This window comes from Ptiloglossa arizonensis, chromosome 7 (genome assembly GCF_051014685.1).
Source record: "Ptiloglossa arizonensis isolate GNS036 chromosome 7, iyPtiAriz1_principal, whole genome shotgun sequence".
NCBI lineage: Eukaryota > Metazoa > Arthropoda > Insecta > Hymenoptera > Colletidae > Ptiloglossa > Ptiloglossa arizonensis.
The window spans coordinates 23,284,844-23,302,482 of record NC_135054.1 but is presented as its reverse complement, the minus strand read 5'-3'; the positions used below and the strand labels follow the sequence as shown (position 1 = coordinate 23,302,482).

Genomic DNA, 17,639 nt, shown 5'->3' with positions numbered 1-17,639 from the left:
TGACTCTGATACGATGTTTTGTAGGTGGCAGGCCCGGTGACCTTCGCGCCGCGCGCACGAGGAAGTTCGCGAAGATAATGGACACGCTGTACAACTCGAATACCGGGAAATTTCACTGTCCTAACTGTAACAACGGCTACGGCAGGCGAGACACAATGTTGGGTCACTTTAGATACGAATGCGGCAAGGCGCCGAGGTACAAGTGTCCTTACTGCACACTGTGCAGCAAGAAGACATCGAACGTTTATCAACATATCAGGTGTATGCATCCGAAGGAAGTGGTCACGCTCGTTAAGCTCTATTGAGCCTGTCCCTCCTCGAAACCCGTGTTCCAAAAGACTGCTTAAATTGTACAAAAGTGATCTCCGTTTCGTCGAAGGTGTCCACGGAAACTTTATCCGGGTGCCGATCGCAACGATCGTTCTATAAAATAAAGAAACTCGTGGCCGTGGTCACGGTCGTCGCGAGCCGTACGTTTCTTCCAAACGTTTTCGAACTCGACGTTCAAGTCGAAAACGAGCTTTTTCTTTTTTTAAGGTAAAGAGACGTATCGCTCGCGACGAATTATGACCATTCACGGTGTCGTTCAGAAACAAGGAAACACGAAGAAATCAAGACTGCGATGTACGATAAAAAATTTTCGATCGGTGTGCAAAAGAATAAAGGCGACCAAGAACCAATCCTTTCCTCGTTGGTCTCGTTCGATCTGTCCTTTTGTTTTTTCAGCGGCGACGATTACTTTAGCCAATCGGGGCTAGCCGGTTGTACGGACAAAATCTCAAGGTATTACCGAGTCACGAATGTCCACGAATTAACCATTCCTCCGACCTGTCTCGTTTCAGGTGCCGCGGGACGGCAGTCGACGAAGAGGTTCGTCTGTCAGGTCTGCGACAAGGGGTTCAGTCACAAGCAGTCCTTGAGGAGGCACCGTCGTCACGAGTGCGTCGGCGTCGAGCCACGTTACGCCTGTCCCTATTGCGGGAAACGGAGCAAATACGCCACCGCGATCTATAGACACGTGAGACGGATTCATCTTGGCTACGAGGTCAAGACGAACCTTCTCTATTGAACACGGCGCGCAGTTCCGTCCTCGGTGATTGCTTCGCGAACGATCACAGCCCGACAAGAAGAATCAACCGTACCAAAGTGTTCCGTATCTGTCCTAATTCAGTTTATTATCGCAGTTGGATCGTCTCCTGTCTAGCGTCGACTCGTACAGCTGGAACATGCGCCGCCAGCCAACGTCCCTCGTAACGGTACGTGAGGATTTTACCCGCACCGAGTCCTTTGGTTTTGCAACCCTCTCCCTGTTCCATGCGAACCGATCGACTCGTCCTTTCGCGAAACTGGCCAACCAAACCGAAGAGACACCTTTCGATCCAGCTCCCGTGCGCACCTTCCTCGACCAAAATTCTTGGGTATCCTTTGATCGACGAGTCAGGGTGAAACGCATTCCCTGTGCCACGGTATCGCTTTTTAGTTCCCTCGCTGGTAGAAGTATTCGTCGTTTGCCCAAACTGTCGATCACCCGTTTAGGAACGTCAACCGTGAACAGGCCAATACGAAAGAACTCTCGTTAAGAGCCAATGGTACTCCCAGTGTTAGAATACTCGCGCTTCTTGGCTCTCGACTCTCGACCGATACACGCAAGCTCCCAGTAGTCGAATCTGTACGCCGAAACGCACGCGCGAGATACCTTTTTTGTACCAAGGGCGACGTCGACGCGGCGAGTACTCGGCCGTTCCGTCCTCCATTGATTTGCTCGTAGATTACCGCGTTGGCTTTCTCGGTCGTTTGTAATCGAGTTACTCTCGACGAGAATCACGCACGAGAGTGTATTAACTCGAAACCACGATCTTGGTTTCAGAGTCTCGGCCGCGTGCCCGGCAAGAACAGAGACCGGAGCCGCATCTTTCCCAGCGGATTATGCCGCAACACCGCGAGACCTTCTCGGCCACGACGTCCTCGCAGAAACGGAGACACGAATGCCCGAAATGCGACAAGTCTTTCTCCCAGAGTTACTCGATGTACCGTCACTATAGATACGAGTGCGACTCGTTGCCGCGTTACCAGTGCCCTTACTGCGGTCACATCAGTAAGTGGACCCACTCGATCTACAATCACATCAGGAAGATCCATCCGGGCCAAGAAGTCACCCTCAATACGCTCTACTAGTACTCGACTAACAGAGACTCGAATGGAACCCACACGAAGCGGATCTCGCCCAATGTATTCGTGTCAATAAATAAGAAACCCTAGGGAGCGAACGAGAGAATTGTATGTTTCCTTTTGCGAGGAATGCGTTTGCGCGAATAATCAAAAACAAAAAAAAAAAAAATATTAGAAAAAGAAAAAGAAAAAAAAAAAGAAAACAAAACATGAAAATGCAACTGACCCTCAATTCCGTCAAAGACCTATCAAGTTTCAGGGCTCTCGAGGTCTTGCCGACAGAGAGATAGAGTTTGTCTCGTGCTTTTTAACGCGCTTACGATCCTCGGATCGAACCGACGCGATCACCGCCCAGTTTGGCGGTAACCGATCGTTCGAAGCTTACGTTAAGTTCATCACCCGTGTCTCGTTGGATCGTGAACGTTCCCAAAACGCGACACCTCCGATATAACCGAGCTCGGTTTCAGAGGAGATCGCTGCTTCCACTTTTTCACTCTAACGGTAGATCCTCGTCTCTTTTTTTGCTTACAGACTTCAGGCCGATTATCCTGGGCAAGTACCACGGTGTCGTTCGAAATTCTCGGCACATGCTGAGGCTACAGACGTCCCTTAACCGGCGCGGCTTTCCATGTCCAAGGTGCGCCCGTACGTTTCACACGTCCGGTGGCATGAGTCGTCACTACAGACTCGAGTGCGTCGATCTGCCGCGTTTCAAGTGTCCTCACTGCGATATGCGCAGCAAGTATACTCAGGCCGTGTACAGGCATATTCGGGCCAAGCACCGCAATATGGAGCTGAGGTTCGTCAAACTTTATTGAACGCCTCTAGCAGCGGAACTTGCGTTCCCTCGCGTGCCGAGCTTCTGAGCCGCGATCCGTGCCGAACACGGCTCGTTGGATCCTTTGTCGCATCGAATCGCCTTTTGCCCGATGCTTTCTCCGCGGTATGCGTTTTCGTTCATCGATCCGGCGATTTATAGCGTAAGGAACGATTCTACGCGGTGTGTGTACCGTGTACACTCTCGTGCGTACACCGGCCGACATGGGTCCTCGTCGGTCGAGGGGCAAGTGGCTAGGTTCGCGCTACCCCTTCTCCTTTTAAGCACGCGGCTGCGCGGTCGCGGCTGCGCGGTCGCGGCTGCGCGGCGTCACTTCACCGCCGACCGCGGACGGAGCAACGTCGACCGACCGAGTCGTCGCACGTAACACTTCTGAAATTACAACGTTCCGTCGATGGCTCCGCGACGCGCAAACTGTAAAATAGATTCCCGGTCCATGGAGAAGAGCAATATTCGTCGAGCGTACTTTGCCATATTTTGGGATCGAGCAGTATACTTTGCGCGCGAGATCGAGAAACTTGGCCGGAAAGAGAAGGGGTAACGCGAGCCGACTACTCCTCGACTCGCTAGAATTCGTGCCACCGAGTATTTATTATTTTCTAGGAAGTAGACGCGAACGATCTTCCGAACGAACAGGAGCGTAACGATCGTCCGATTTGTAAAATTGCGATTCGGATCGTTTCTTAACTTTTTCCGGCAGCGCGTTGTGTACGGAAAAGGTCGAAACTCGCGCCGATCGATCGGCGAGTCCCTCCCGACGTATAGCGCGATCGTACTTTCGTTGGACGATTCACGGTATTAGAAGCAAGCTTGAGACGAGCGAACGAGAGCGAATATAGCCTAACGAGACTCGATCTCGCAATTGTAGAAAATGTAAAGGAGTAGAGAACGCAGAGAGCGCTGTAATCGAAGCATGGTGAATTGTACGTCATCGACCTCCGAACGATAATAAATTAGAAGCACACGTTAGAATCTATTTTAATCGCCCAGTGGTATACCGGAGATATAACGAGGACGTGGCTGAGAAATACAGGGACAGTCTATAAGCGGTCTATAGTCGTGGATAAATGATATTGTTACTATAGTTATTGTTAATATCGTCGTCGTCGTCGTTGTCGTAAGAATGATATTTCAAATGCCGAGACGACTGCGAACATCCGAGCTTTGTATCGCGTTAATCGACGCATTATCCAAAAACGAAACGTTCGAGACTGGAAACACGGCAGCATTGCGATGCAGGGACGCGCACAAGAATTTTCTGTACCATTGATATAGTATCTTACGACTGATATACATAGATCTAGCTGTATATATACGTGTATATATATATAATATATATATGTATATATATATTGTCGATCTACGCGCGCATACACACACATACATGTAAACGCGTAAGCATAAATTTTCAATTGGCCTTAAATTGTAACACGATGCAACTGCGTGTCAATTTTACTGTTTGGAATCGCGCGGGAAATTCGATTTTCCGGGACGCCCCGTGAGAGTTGCACTAACCAAAAAAAAGAAAAAAAAACCAATGTATAAATCGTGTACGATTTCGATCACGCTGATAAAAAGAAAGAAAAAAAAAAAGAGACAGATACAAAGGTAACGATTGTAGTTTTATTACGAGTTTTTCAAACACGTTTTCTCTTCGCCCGTTTACGCGAACAGTCTCACCGAGCCATATGTTCGATCTTTCGTTGGTCTAGATTTTTTTTTCGTTCTCTATCGTTTAAGCCCGGCGATCCGAACCAACGACCCTCTTACTGATCGAACGTTTTCAATGTTTCAGGGAGAGGAGGCAACAGAGTCAAGAGTAAGAGTATTTTTTTCGACCCACGTTGCCTCGAGGATTCTAAATCGAAGAAGTGCATGCGGATATTTTACAGGCTAACGTTCGACAGCGGTTTCCCGCGGTTACGTTGAGCTTGTAGCGAATACGTGAGAAAATACCCGTCAACGCTCGCAAAAAGTTCACGCAGCTTGCACCCTCGAGACTCTACCGAATGCCGACGATGCCGCGAATCCGCCATCGAAGCTCGAGTAGTCTTTACCAGTTGTACGCTTTCAGCGACACGTTGCTTTTGCTTTCTGGAAAGTTTGTTTCTTATTTTTCTTCCGTTTACTATATCCACATGTTCACCGACACGAAGAACCAAACGACTCGTAATAAAAAGAAAAGAAATTGTTATTTGCAATTTTCGATCTCTCCCAGTGCTTTGCTTGTTTCCGCACACCGCGTCCCGGATAACGAGCGCGAGACGGTCGCGGTTCACGTTTCCACAGTTTTCGATGTATCCTCGTGAAAGTATCTACGATAGATCGACGAGGCTCTCCCGAACGAAACGAGTCCAAACGCGTCGTCGTACGGACTAATTTCAATCGTGCACAGTGAGAGCTTCTTCTTTTTTTTTTAGAAGCGACTCGACGATTAAAAATAGTCCAAAGTAGGGCGTGTTTGGATTCGTTTCGTTCGGGAGAAGCTCGTCGATCTATCGGTAACGAGTTCTCGAAGGTACATTAAAATATGTAACAATTTCAAGGTTTCTCGGTGGGACTGTTGCACTTACCCTCTTCGTCGTGTGCGCGGAACGCATAGAAATCGTTCGACCGTTTTTTGAATTGCGGTTGTCGCTGGAATCGTTTGCTCGTGTCAAATTACAAGATCCCGTGTGAATCACCGATTGGAGAAAGTGGCGGGGGAAAGTCTGCGTTTTATCGCTTATCCGGGGAATAATTCGATCGGTTATCCGGGAGACGGTGTAGTCGCAGTACCCCTGTCACCATCCCGAGGTTTCCTCGTCGACGAAAGCGATTTTCGCTTCGTACGATGCATCGACGATAGCTCGTCGTCGAGAATGTACACGCTGGCTATGTTGTTTCTCGTAATGTTTAAACCCGTAAACGATAGTTGGCCGTTAGGAGTCGGTGTCGGGGCGCGAACGAGCGCCTTCGTTCCGTTTCGAGCGCGAAGCTCGTTATATATTCCGAACGGTGAAAAAGTGCGAGCTCGCTATTCGCTCGAACCCGCACGCGGAACATTTGAATTCTGATCTTGAATCCGTGCTTCCAGGTAGGCTGGCGGCAAATGGAGATGGTTGGTTCCACTGTCCCCGTTGCACTCACAGTTTCCTGTCGAACGACTGCATGTTACGTCACTACCGGAACCATTGCAATCCCCACGAGACCCGTTTCCGGTGTACATACTGCGATTACGGGTCTAAGTACAGCTCGAACGTCTACAAACACGCGCGAAGGGTCCACAAACAGATGCCCTTCTTTAGACCCCACCGAATATATTTGCGTTAATCCACGAAGGAGGAGGCGCAGCACGAGAAGGAAGAGAACCTCCCGATGGAATTCCACGCTGGTGTGGAATTTACGGAGGACCGATTTTTGGCGACGATTCTCTCTATCGAACGTCACCCACCCACCCCCCCCAAAAAAAGAAAACCCCTCCCCCCGCCGAAGAAACTGCCACCCTCGTCCCCTCGTTTTATTTTTCACGCAATCAACGTCGTTTACCGACGGAACCGTCGCATTTCTCCGCGTCGCAATAACCAAAGGAAAAGAACGCTCGCGTCGTTTCGCTCGCGTCGAACAATTGAACACTGTGTATTAATCGTTCTTCGTCCTACGGTCTGTACGACGAACGACCAACGAACAGCGTCGGTTTCACCGTTCGCGATCGCCAAGCATGCCAAAATCGACGTACCTTGACCATTTTTTTGTACGCCGCAACGACAAGTTTTGTAATCGATCGTCTACTTGAAACGGACCAATAAAACACGTTCAGTTTATTTTATTACTCGATGCGTGTCAATCATTTTTTTGCGAGGAGATCGCAAGAACGGCGTCCTGCGAGCCGGACACGCTCCCCTTTGAGAAAAAAACGAAACAAAAATTCATACAGCATCAACACGATTAATATATATATATACACATATATATACATACACGTTATATATATATATATATATATATATATATATATATATATGTATATGTGTGTACATATATATATATATATATATGTATATATGTGTAGCACTCGATGTACGTGTGTCCACTGTTCGAAAAGTGTTGCATTGTTTTTTTTTTTCCATTTTTTTTTCTCTCTCTTTGGGGTTGATACCACGTCTTCCCTTGAACCCAGATCCTCCTCGATTGTGTGAAGTGGCTCGAGGTTGTTGCGTCCCGTCGCTCGTAACCGTGGACAATCCTTTACTGACTCGCGTCGCGATCTGCTTTCTCTGTTGCAGCGTACGTCGACGAGCCGTGGATGGGCCAAAAGGTACCGGTCGAGAGATATTTTTGCCCGAGGTGCTGCAGCTCCTTCAGCAAAAAGTCGAACATGATGACCCATTTCAGGTACGAGTGCGGCAAGGAGCCGCGGTTTCAGTGTCCTTACTGCGGTAAACGAGACAGGAAGTCCTCGAATACCTACAGGCATATCAGGACGTACCATAAGGGTAGCAGAATACAGGCGTTCCGACTCTACTGAATATCGGGATCGGGATCGGGATCGGGATCGGTAATCACGGTGCCTGGTCCTTGGAAGAAACGGAACGATTTGGTGCCGAGGACGCGTCCAACGATCTCCGTGTTCTCTCTGCTACCTCGCGATCTCACGACCTCGAGACCTCGCGACCTCGCGACCTCGCGACCTCGCGACTCGTCGTCGCCGGCGTGGACGCGCTGCGCGCGTCTCGCGACGAACGATCGACCAAGTAAAAAAGTGTGCGAGCCAGCTGTGTGTGCGTGTACAAGATAACGAAATAGATGTCTTCCTTCTCCTGTCAGGACAATTACTCTCATTGCATACCCCTCACTCTCGGCCATCTTCCTTCTACTCTTACGTTCTTCGTTTCAGGGGGACGAACGACCGAACACACGGGGGTTTTTAGATCACGCAGGGGGCCACTGCGATACGGATGGTTGTTTTGCGCTCGGTTTCGAACGTCGTCCGTTTCGTTACTCACCGTTTTCCTTCTCTCGTTACCAATTTCGGGCCCCACGGCCGACAATTGCCCGAAACGCGGTCGTTGCCCGGTTTACCCGATCCACTAACCGTGACCTCTGTTTTCCTGTTCGTAGGTCGGGCCCTGCCACCCTACGACACCGGTGTCCTGGACATCCTGAGGACGGACACCGAGCACGGTGGTAGCCGCGAGGACTCCTCGAAACACGAAGACGGTCCGTTCTGGCAATCGGGCAGGATGTCCTATCACTGTCCCAGGTGTAACGCGGGATACACCTACAAGAAGACCCTGAAGACCCACATGAAGTACGACTGCGGCAAAGAGCCAAGATTCAAGTGTCCTTATTGCAGCAAGAGGGACAAGTGCTCCTCGAACATTTACAAACACGTCAGGATGCGACACGACGGGATGCCTGTGATCGTCCACAGAAATTAGACTCACCTCGAACCTCTACCCCCGTACCCTCCCTCACGTTCCTTCCGTTCTTCGGGTTCCCACGTTTTCCCATTCCTTCGCAACTTTCGTTTACCTACCTTTACCTACGTTTACCTACGTTTACCTACGTTTGCCGTACAAAGCGGCGCTCGAGCCGCGGCAAGAAGCGCGCCATTGCTTCGATATTTCTTTTTTCTCGCTTCTCGGAGGAAGAGACGCGTGCCACGTTCACGGCACTCCTGGACTCGTCGACCCTTTGAGCCCTACGGACGCGTACACCCGTCCGGTGAAGATCGTCGCGAACAATCTGAAAGTGCGTAGCTCGTGGCCGAAAGAATGGTTCAACGAAGGGGGCCGGGGGTAAATATTTTAAATACGATCGATGCTTGTCGTACGAGCTTCTCGACAATTTGTACATATGTATAATACTAGTTTAAGGAGACCTCGATGCTTCATTTTGTACATTTCGCTTTTATTGTGGTATATTTTTCACTACATTAGTGCGAAAATATTCGATCGTGTCTCAATCACTTTGACGCACGACAGTTTGTAAATACCGAGCAACGCTTATCGTTACGCTTTCTTCGAGTCTACGTGGAAACGGTACCCCGCCTGTATTCTTTCATCGTTCTCGCGTCGTAGGACAACGAATTATCACACCTCGAAGAGGATCCACGTTTCCATCGAGTCGGTGTCACTTGAATTTTCTTTATCAATTTTCAAGCTCACCCTCGTTTCCTCGCACACAACGGTACCATTTGTTTTTTATTTACCGTTCGGTGGACAATCACGGTACGAGGTCTTTGGACGGTCGTTTCGTCGTCGATCTCCTCTCAAAGTCCACCGAACGATAGGCACGACAAATTTGTACGGTTGTAAATAAAAATGGCGAAGGTGAGCTTGGAGAGGTCGCATCAAACGCTTAACGTCGTCCTCTTGTCCAACCACCGACGATGGATGCAGGAGATAGAACGAGAATCGTGTCGACTTCGATCGAGTGTTCTCGAATAGTCGAACCACTCGCCTCGATCGAACCTTTCTTGTTAATTTTCAGTCGCAGAACGCGTTCGTGGATTCTTCGCGACGGAATTTCACATTCATCCTGTACATAGGTTCGGTGAACGTGATCGGTGCGGGCTACGGACTCGCGCGTGCGCTCGGTGCGCGTTTTAATATTTTAACGACCGTAGAGTTACAGAAATGATTGAATTAGCCATCTAGATGCGCGTTTAACGTACAATCGGTACCGCGTACCGTTCGATTTGGAAGCGTTGCAGCACTCAAAGGGTCGAAACGTTGTTCGGGTCGCGAATCGTGCGTATCTTGGAATTTCAACGGGGGTACCCGCGATCCGAGATACACTCGTCGCGCGACCGTGCGCAGCGTTCTCCGTACGAAAGAAATGAACTCGATCGAAAGCATTTTAACAACCCGGTACCTGCGACACACGTACGACAAACGAGGAACATTGTCGACGCGTCTCGAAATTGTACAGTGAACTCTCCTCTCTATCGTGCTACGTCTATGATATCTTAGCGAATAAGAGATCCTAATAAATAGAGTATTTTAGGTGGTACACCTCCGTATGCATATTTCGGTATTTTCGCGAGTTCTCAGTTCCTACGGTAGGGAAAGCATATGTACAATGTATACATATACACGTGTAAAATAATACGTGTGTATGTATACATACGTATGTACATAAAGATAGTCTCGATGCGGCCACGTGCGTGCAGCGGAAAATATTGTACGCGTCGACGGTTAGGAACTACCGTGTATAAGCAATAAACCGACTCACGTTTGCGAACGCTTACCTCAATAAAATTTGCGAGTCGTTCGACTCGGCGGCCAGTGAAACGACTACTCGCGAAACGTTGCGTTGGTCGAAGCAGCCGCGGTCGTATTTTTTTTTTTTTTCTTCTTTTTATATATACATATACATATATATATATATATTACGGAAAACCCGATGCCATATCTCGACGATGATACTTTTTAAGCCGTGTATGTAAATTACGTTCCACGGAGAACGACGGGACCCCGTCGATCGTTATGCCAAAACCTGTTGTACGAGTTAAGCTAGGCCAAGGGCGCATATTGAATAAAGAGAGCAACGGAAAACGTGAAGCTGTCGTTTTCACGCAACGTTTTCTGTTTTTCTTTCCGTTTCAAATATCATCATCGCAGAAGTGTTTTCTCTAGTCACACTACCGAACCCGTTCCAAGCGACGTAGCGAAACGATCATTTAGTCACACACAACAACCCACGTCCCACGAGTATCAGAATATCGTTCCCGACACGTTCCGCGTCGCGTGGTCGCGTAGAGTTCCGGCGAACGGATCATTATCAGCCGGCGCAGGACTAACGTCCTGATTGTTTTCAGATGTGCGGAGACTGGTGTGGCCGAACTTGAGGACACAGTTCGCGGTCTCGAGTTTCATCTGTCCCAAGTGCAACGCAGGATTCCGAAGGATGTGGGACCTGATTAGGCACAAGTGTGGCCAGATACCTAGATACGCGTGTCCCTATTGCCATAAGAAGGACAACTCATCCTCGAACGTTTACAGGCACATTAGGCGATGGCATCCGAAATTGCCGGTCGGCGTGAACAAAATGTTTTGAACGGTCTCGATCGCCTGGCCCGTGGAGCGAACAGTATTATGTATCTTAACGGACAAAAACAATAGACGAATTTTTTTCATGTTCACGCGAGTTACCCTTCTATCGGTGTTTTTCGGTTCCGTAGGATTTTCACTGTCCGGAACACAACAACGGAAACTATGTTGCGTAAAAATTAGATAGAAAGATCCGGCGAACGGTTATCGGAGCGATCTCGACTTTGCGAAAAAGTATTCTGTAAAGAATAAACGATAAAACTCTGGCGCTGCCTCCGCTTCCGTATTCCGTGGTACAATTATTTCACAATCCCCTGTAACCAAGATCTGCGCGTTCTCTGTGACCATTTCTTTCTTTCTTTCTTTATTTCTTTGTTTCTTTATTTCTTTCGCGTACCAACGATGCATCGCTCGCGTTTCGGTTTCGTTTCCTTCGTTGTTGTATCGTGGATACAGAGATCGTCGACGTGCTCGTAGTGGCGCGCGTTGCTGCCCGAAAGGTGGCCAAGGCTCGAGCACATCCCTCGCTACATGTCGCCTTTGTATTTTTATTTTCAGAGTGGAACGACTCGTCCTGCGCGAAATCGAGCGCGGCGAAGTGCCAGCAGTGCGGCAAGACGTTTCTCACGCGCAGAGAATTACTCGTCCACACGAGGCACTTGTGCCATTATCAGGAGCGAAAGATTCATAGCGCGAGACGCGCCGACGGTTTTAACTACGCCGGGAGCTTGGACTGCAATCAATGCGGAAAGACCTTCAAAAGGCCGAAAGACCTCAATTATCACGTACGGCATTTGTGCGGGATTCGCGGGATACAGTGCCCGTATTGCAGCAAGTGTTACACGTACACGTCCAACGTTAAGTATCACATAAGCCGTTGTCACGCGGGGAAGGAGATCTACTACAATAAACTTTACTGAAACGCGTCTCGAACCGAGGGCCGCGAGAACGCGTTTTAGACAACCCTCGCACCGAATCCCGTGGGCCTTTTTACACCGACTCCTCGTTTAAAGTTCCGGTACTCCTCTCGATAGAAAGTCTCGGGACTCCGCGTCGCGCGCAGGACTGAATTTCGTCCGATAACTCGATAAACGTTACTCGATGAAAGTGCGTCCACGAGTGTATTTATCATCGATCGTACAACGCCGAAAAATTACGGACCGTGGAAACGGACGATGCTGTCCAAGTTGGTTTTCTCTCGGTGATACATTTCGAGAAGACACTGGTACTCGATCGAGCGAGCATTTTTGTACAAACGTTTGAATCGCAGGGGTGTGAAAAGACCCGTGAAAGACGGTATCTCGGAAAGGTTTCTAGATCGTTAACGTTGATTGGCAACCGAGGGTGGATCCCCCCCTTGGAAATTCTCGTCGTTCCGTTCGAATAGATTAAATATATCCGTATATGTACGCATGTATCGATTTTACAGACTTCTCTGTGTCTCTAGTCATCGATCGTCGGGCCGCGAACCTCCGTTTCGGAGCTCGATGTCATCGAACGAGGAAATGTATTCGCTGAAAGCGATCTCTCTCGACAATGTAAACACGTTTGAACGATTAAACGAATTTTACCGAGCCTTCGGTTCTCCCTTTGTTTCGATCATGTCCTGCGTTTACAGTAATCCAGCGTGTTATGTGTGATCCGTTGATTCGTATACCGCCTCTTACTCTCTCTCCCCCTTCTCTGTGGAACGTTTCTTCTCGCTTCTAAGATATCTTGTGTTTCTCGAGAAACGTTTCCCCGATTGCACGGTTTAAAGCGCGGTCCTCTGCTCCGACCTCGATTAACCATCGCGTGTGTTGATTTTTTTCAGATGACTACCAAGGACACCCACGCAAGTGGAACGACCTGGACTTTCTTAACTATACGTCGGACATGAAAAGCCTCTCGAACAGGTATAGATATCATCCGAACGAACGTAAAAGGTTCGAGTGTCTCGACTGTGGATGTCGTTTCACCCAGAAGACGACCATAACCAGGCATCTGCGTTACTTTTGCGGTCAGGGGCATCGTTATCAGTGCCCTTACTGCGAAATGAGAGCCTCGTGCTCGTCCAATATTTACAGACACGTCAGGTCGCGCCACGTCGGATACAAGGCGCACGCCATCAAGCTCTTCGTCCCGGTTACCCCCCGTAGAACCGCGTGAGAACGACCACGTAACCCCGCTCCTACACCTCCGTGAGCGTGCAGAACGAAAGACGTTCCGTACGAACGACCGACATCGACAATGGCTCGAAATTGCTGTAGATATAGGCGGCGAAACGAAGCGACGATTTCTGTAAAGTATGACCGTGTAATACCTTCTCTTTTCTTTTCACATGTTCTGCAATATAAAAAACAAAAAAAAAAACAAAAACAAAAAAAAAGGAACCAAAAATATATATATACGTATACATATGTGTCTTTCTGTACCAGTCTCTTATCGCATTGTTCTTTCGGTACAACGTCCCCCAATTCCAGCCAGCTTTGCTTGATCGACGCCGGCTCAACGAGGATTTTCATCGTTCGAATCTCGTTGCGAGCTCGCACGCTCCCTGCTCGTACGAAACGGATCCTCGTTGAGCGATTGTTCCCGTCCATAACGAAGACAACATAGAAAAGTTCTTTTCTTTCGCGCGTTTCAAGGTGTTTTTTTTTTTTCCTATATTTTTCTTTTATATATTTTTTTTTTTTCATTTTTTTTCCATTTTTTTTTTTGTTCGATCTTCTTTATTTTCTGTCACGAAGACGCGGAACGATGCACGTGCACACTGCTTCCGGACAAGGAAAAAGAGCTTCGTAAAACCGATCGTAGCCCCGGTCTTCCCTGCTAACACGTTCCTTCGATCTTTCAGGTTATTGCCAGACCATTCCCAGGCAGCGGCGGAAAGTGTACTCCGTGAACAAGAGTCACTACTGTCCACGCTGCAATCGCGGCTTCACGCTAAAGAAAAACATGACACGGCATCTGCGCCACGAGTGCGGCATGGCGCCGAAATACCAATGCCCTTACTGCGAGAAACCCTCCAAGTTCACCCAGAACATTTACGCCCACATCAGGAAGTACCATCCTGGCCAGGTGTTGTGCTTCAAACGACTCTACTGAATTCTCTCGAGTACCTTTTCGGCCGAAACCTTCGTCGACGTTTAACGTCGCAAACGGGACGTATCGACCGTCCTCGATCCATGTGTGAGAAAAGTTAATAAAGTCACTGAATCCCAATTTTTCGAGTGTATTGATTTCCGAGCGTCGAGCAAAGCGGACCGTGCCGAAGAACCGGAAGATCTCCACGTGCGCGATCGAAATCCTCGGTGAGATTCGTTCCAACGTTACTAACGGCCTTGGTTGTCTTGATTTCAGGTGCTGGCCGGAGGCGGACGGTGTGCACGTGGCGTCTCGACGAGCGGAACGTTCGCCAGTATTCGGAGGGAACGCGAGAGATGCATCGTTCTTCGTCGCCGAGTGTACACTCGACGACAGAGACTCGTTGGATCGCGGGGGCGTGTGGCTCGCTTCGTGCTACCCCCTCCCTTTCACGGTGGAGTTGCGCGACACGGATGCGCGGAAACATCGCCGAGCGCGCGGCCAAACGAATTCGATCTCTCCGTGGCGAACCACGCGATCGAGTCGATCCGTCTGTTACGGTTTGCATCGGGATGTTTACGCGCATCCACGTCGCGCATCCACGCCGAGAAGCGGAGACAGCGCCGCTCGAGTTGCTCACCCCCGCGATGGAACGAGTCCCCGTTACCGAGTCTACGTATTCCCTCGTTTTTTGTAACTCTGAGACTGAATAAAGACCAACGAGCCACTCGATTGTTTCTCACACGCACAAAACGCCTCTACCAAGGGACCCGGGCAGGTGAATTTAACGCGACACATTAGCGCCGATCGACGTCAATCGCTTTTTAAATGTTTGCCAGTTGTCGAGCTTCTTCACGTTGTATCTTTCCGGCCAGGTTCGGAATTATCGTCCACCGCGATCGAAAACACAGCACGACGCGGCTCGGTTTTCGTAAACGCCACTTAACAAACATTCGTCGCTGACTTTGGTTGTTTTCCCCCTTACGAAACACACGGCGGGTAACTCTCGTCTCACGGCACGAGAGAGGGGGAGAGAAAGAGAGAGAGAGATTGAGAGAGAGAAAGAGAGAGAGAGAGAAAAAGGTGAAAGAGAAACGAAATTACCGCTCTTGTATGTGTCGTCGAGCCTCGTACTTGTTTTGGCGAAATTTCACTTACCTAGAAAACTACCGTATAATTTACAGTGATCTTCAACCTGAGTACATTGCCTTACGTGGCGGCCATGGCCCCGGAACGAAGATGGAGGCGTTGCAACACCGGGGGTCTGTTCCCGGCAGTGAACACCGCGTCCAGAGGTAACTTCGATTGCCCCAAGTGTCAGAAGACGTACAAATGGTACCGAGGGCTTCACAGGCATTTGAAATACGAGTGCGGTAAGGCGCCGCGTTTCAAGTGCCCGCACTGCATGTACACCGGCAAACACAGGTCGCACGTCTACTCGCACATCAAGAGCAATCACAGCAATCGGCCGGTTTACGCTCTGGACACCCAACAAGGCTGAGTCGGTTCATCCAAGGCTACAGCTAGTCCCCGACTTACGCGAGCTCGAGTTACGCGCGTGAATGAACTTTGGATCGCTCAACGTCGATTTCTGATCTCTCGGTGCGATCGTTTCTCGCTTCGAGTTGCACCCTTCGAGTTTCGAGGTCGTGCGGCCGGACTCCTCGTCGCAGTGTGCGGTTTAGGGAATTTTAGGTTCTTTTTTCCTCGTTTTTTTTTTTTTTATTTTTTTTAAACGTAGTACGCTCTAGGTTCGGTATCCTCGAGTAGTGTTCACGAACGGTGCACGAATCGAATACGAAACTCGGTAAGTACTCTACGAGTTTCGCGTTTACGACGCGGTACCGGCTACCTCGTCTAGCCCGTTCGCGATCGAGATCTTTTACGTTTACGGTGTACACGCGTACGCGTAACTAGTTTTTAGGGGCATAGTTGCAATATTTTACTAGTCACGTTAAAAGTCTTATCGCGTGCCAAGTGCTGGGAAACGCGCGTCCATCGGGTATGTCGGGGACGAACTGTACTCGCGTAATTGTCCACGAAGAGAACGTGCCGCTCGAATCAGGTACGTGTCCGCCCCGGGGAAACGTAGTATCGAAATCACGCTTCGAATTGTACCGAACGGATAAAGCGAAGTATATGCGAATCGAAATCGACGGGGGTGTCACGGTTTCTCGTTGTTCGTCGAGAAACGATCGAAACGACACCCAGTCGCCTCGTTCTCCAACCGACATGTCCTTGTAACATTGTTTTCTTCTCTCTCGATATTGTACATTTTTATTCGTAGCGACTGTATAGAAAATAAACTTCCTCAGCGACAGAAACCAGACTCACTTTTTCCACCTTCGATGTATACGTACACAAGTATGTATACATATACGTACGTTTTATTGTTTCACGCGTGCAGGTGATGTGTACCGCGCGACTCGCAAATAAAGATGAACCCTGGATCGCGTTCGCGATCGATCGACCCTTTCAAATCCTTCCTCACCGTTTGACGTACCTTTTTCTTTTCACCGATTTGGGTTTCTTTTTTTCGATCGTTCTTTTTTTTTTTTCTCTTTTCGTTTGGACACGAAACGCCCGAAAGAGACCACTGTTTCGTTCTCCACACTGTACTGTCACTGTAACTAAACGTCCCAGCTACGCGACGTAGTACTAACCCAACACACTTGAAAACTTACCCTACGTCGCTTCTTTGTCGTCTTAACCATTGCGTGTTCCCCGTGTACGGAGAATCATCCTACTCTGACGAATCACGATTCCCCATAGAGGTTCGAGGCCGGTCGTAGGACCAGCGACAATACCAGCTCTCGATCGAGAATATCGTCGACTAACTGCTCCGAAATCTTCCTCTTTTTCAGATTGGCCGTCGAACAGCGGCACCAGCGTTCGCCAGAGCTCGAAGCGAGCTTACGATTACAATAATCGGAACCGTCATCCGTGCCCGATGTGTTATCGCAGCTACAAACACCGTAGCCACATGATACGGCATTACAAGTACGAGTGTGGTAAGGAGCCGCGTTTCAAGTGTCCGCACTGCATGTACATCGGCAAACACAGGTCGCACGTCTATACGCACATCAGGAGCAATCACAGCAATCAGCCGGTATACGCTCTCGACACTCTCCAGTGTTAAAAACTTGTTCCGTTTGCGTATTTTCAGCGATAACGAACGTAGCGCTCCGACAGGTACGTGTCGCCGAACATCGAAAGTCGTTCTTCGTCGTCGTGTACCGACCTCGAGGAAACTCGTTCGAACTCTACCAACGCCACAGAGATCGTAGCCGAACAGATGGCAGCACCGATCGCTGTACGGACGAGTTTCTACGAGGCCAGTACTGTCTCTCTGCGATAACCCGAGAGTCGGGTAGGTGAACTCTCGGAGAGTCGCGCTTGCGGAGAGTCTCGCTAATCTTTACTTGTATACCTTTACGTTCTTTTATTTCTACGCGATACCGATCACGGAGAAGGAATTTCTACAGGGGTGAACGCAACTCTCTCTCGTGATACCGCGAACGATCGAATTG

At 49.1% G+C, this 17,639-nt stretch overlaps 2 protein-coding genes across 13 annotated transcripts in view; both read left to right on the top strand.

The window, feature by feature from the left end:
- LOC143149450 (uncharacterized) overlaps positions 1-17,639 on the top strand; it is a 97,948-nt gene that overhangs the window by 78,980 nt on the left and 1,329 nt on the right. The window contains exons 7-9 of one of the 12 annotated variants that reach the window (XM_076316810.1): positions 1,868-2,095; positions 2,701-2,968; positions 4,803-4,845. In XM_076316810.1, the coding sequence (XP_076172925.1) occupies positions 1,868-2,095; positions 2,701-2,968; positions 4,803-4,830 (524 nt within the window). In that variant the 3' untranslated portion in view covers positions 4,831-4,845. Of the gene's footprint in view, positions 1-24; positions 665-842; positions 1,218-1,867; positions 2,096-2,700; positions 2,969-4,802; positions 4,846-6,083; positions 6,335-7,272; positions 7,766-8,107; positions 10,720-10,811; positions 11,552-11,601; positions 12,798-12,856; positions 13,385-16,973; positions 17,219-17,639 lie in introns of those variants that run through there. The other 11 variants (XM_076316857.1, XM_076316831.1, XM_076316837.1 and 8 more) reach the window with 11 other exon arrangements.
- Positions 13,209-15,432, top strand: LOC143149453 (uncharacterized). The gene is made up of 4 exons (XM_076316858.1): positions 13,209-13,328; positions 13,880-14,214; positions 14,386-14,887; positions 15,294-15,432. The coding sequence occupies exons 1-3, from the start codon at positions 13,273-13,275 to the stop codon at positions 14,820-14,822; spliced, it is 828 nt and encodes a 275-aa protein (XP_076172973.1). The 5' UTR covers positions 13,209-13,272; the 3' UTR covers positions 14,823-14,887; positions 15,294-15,432.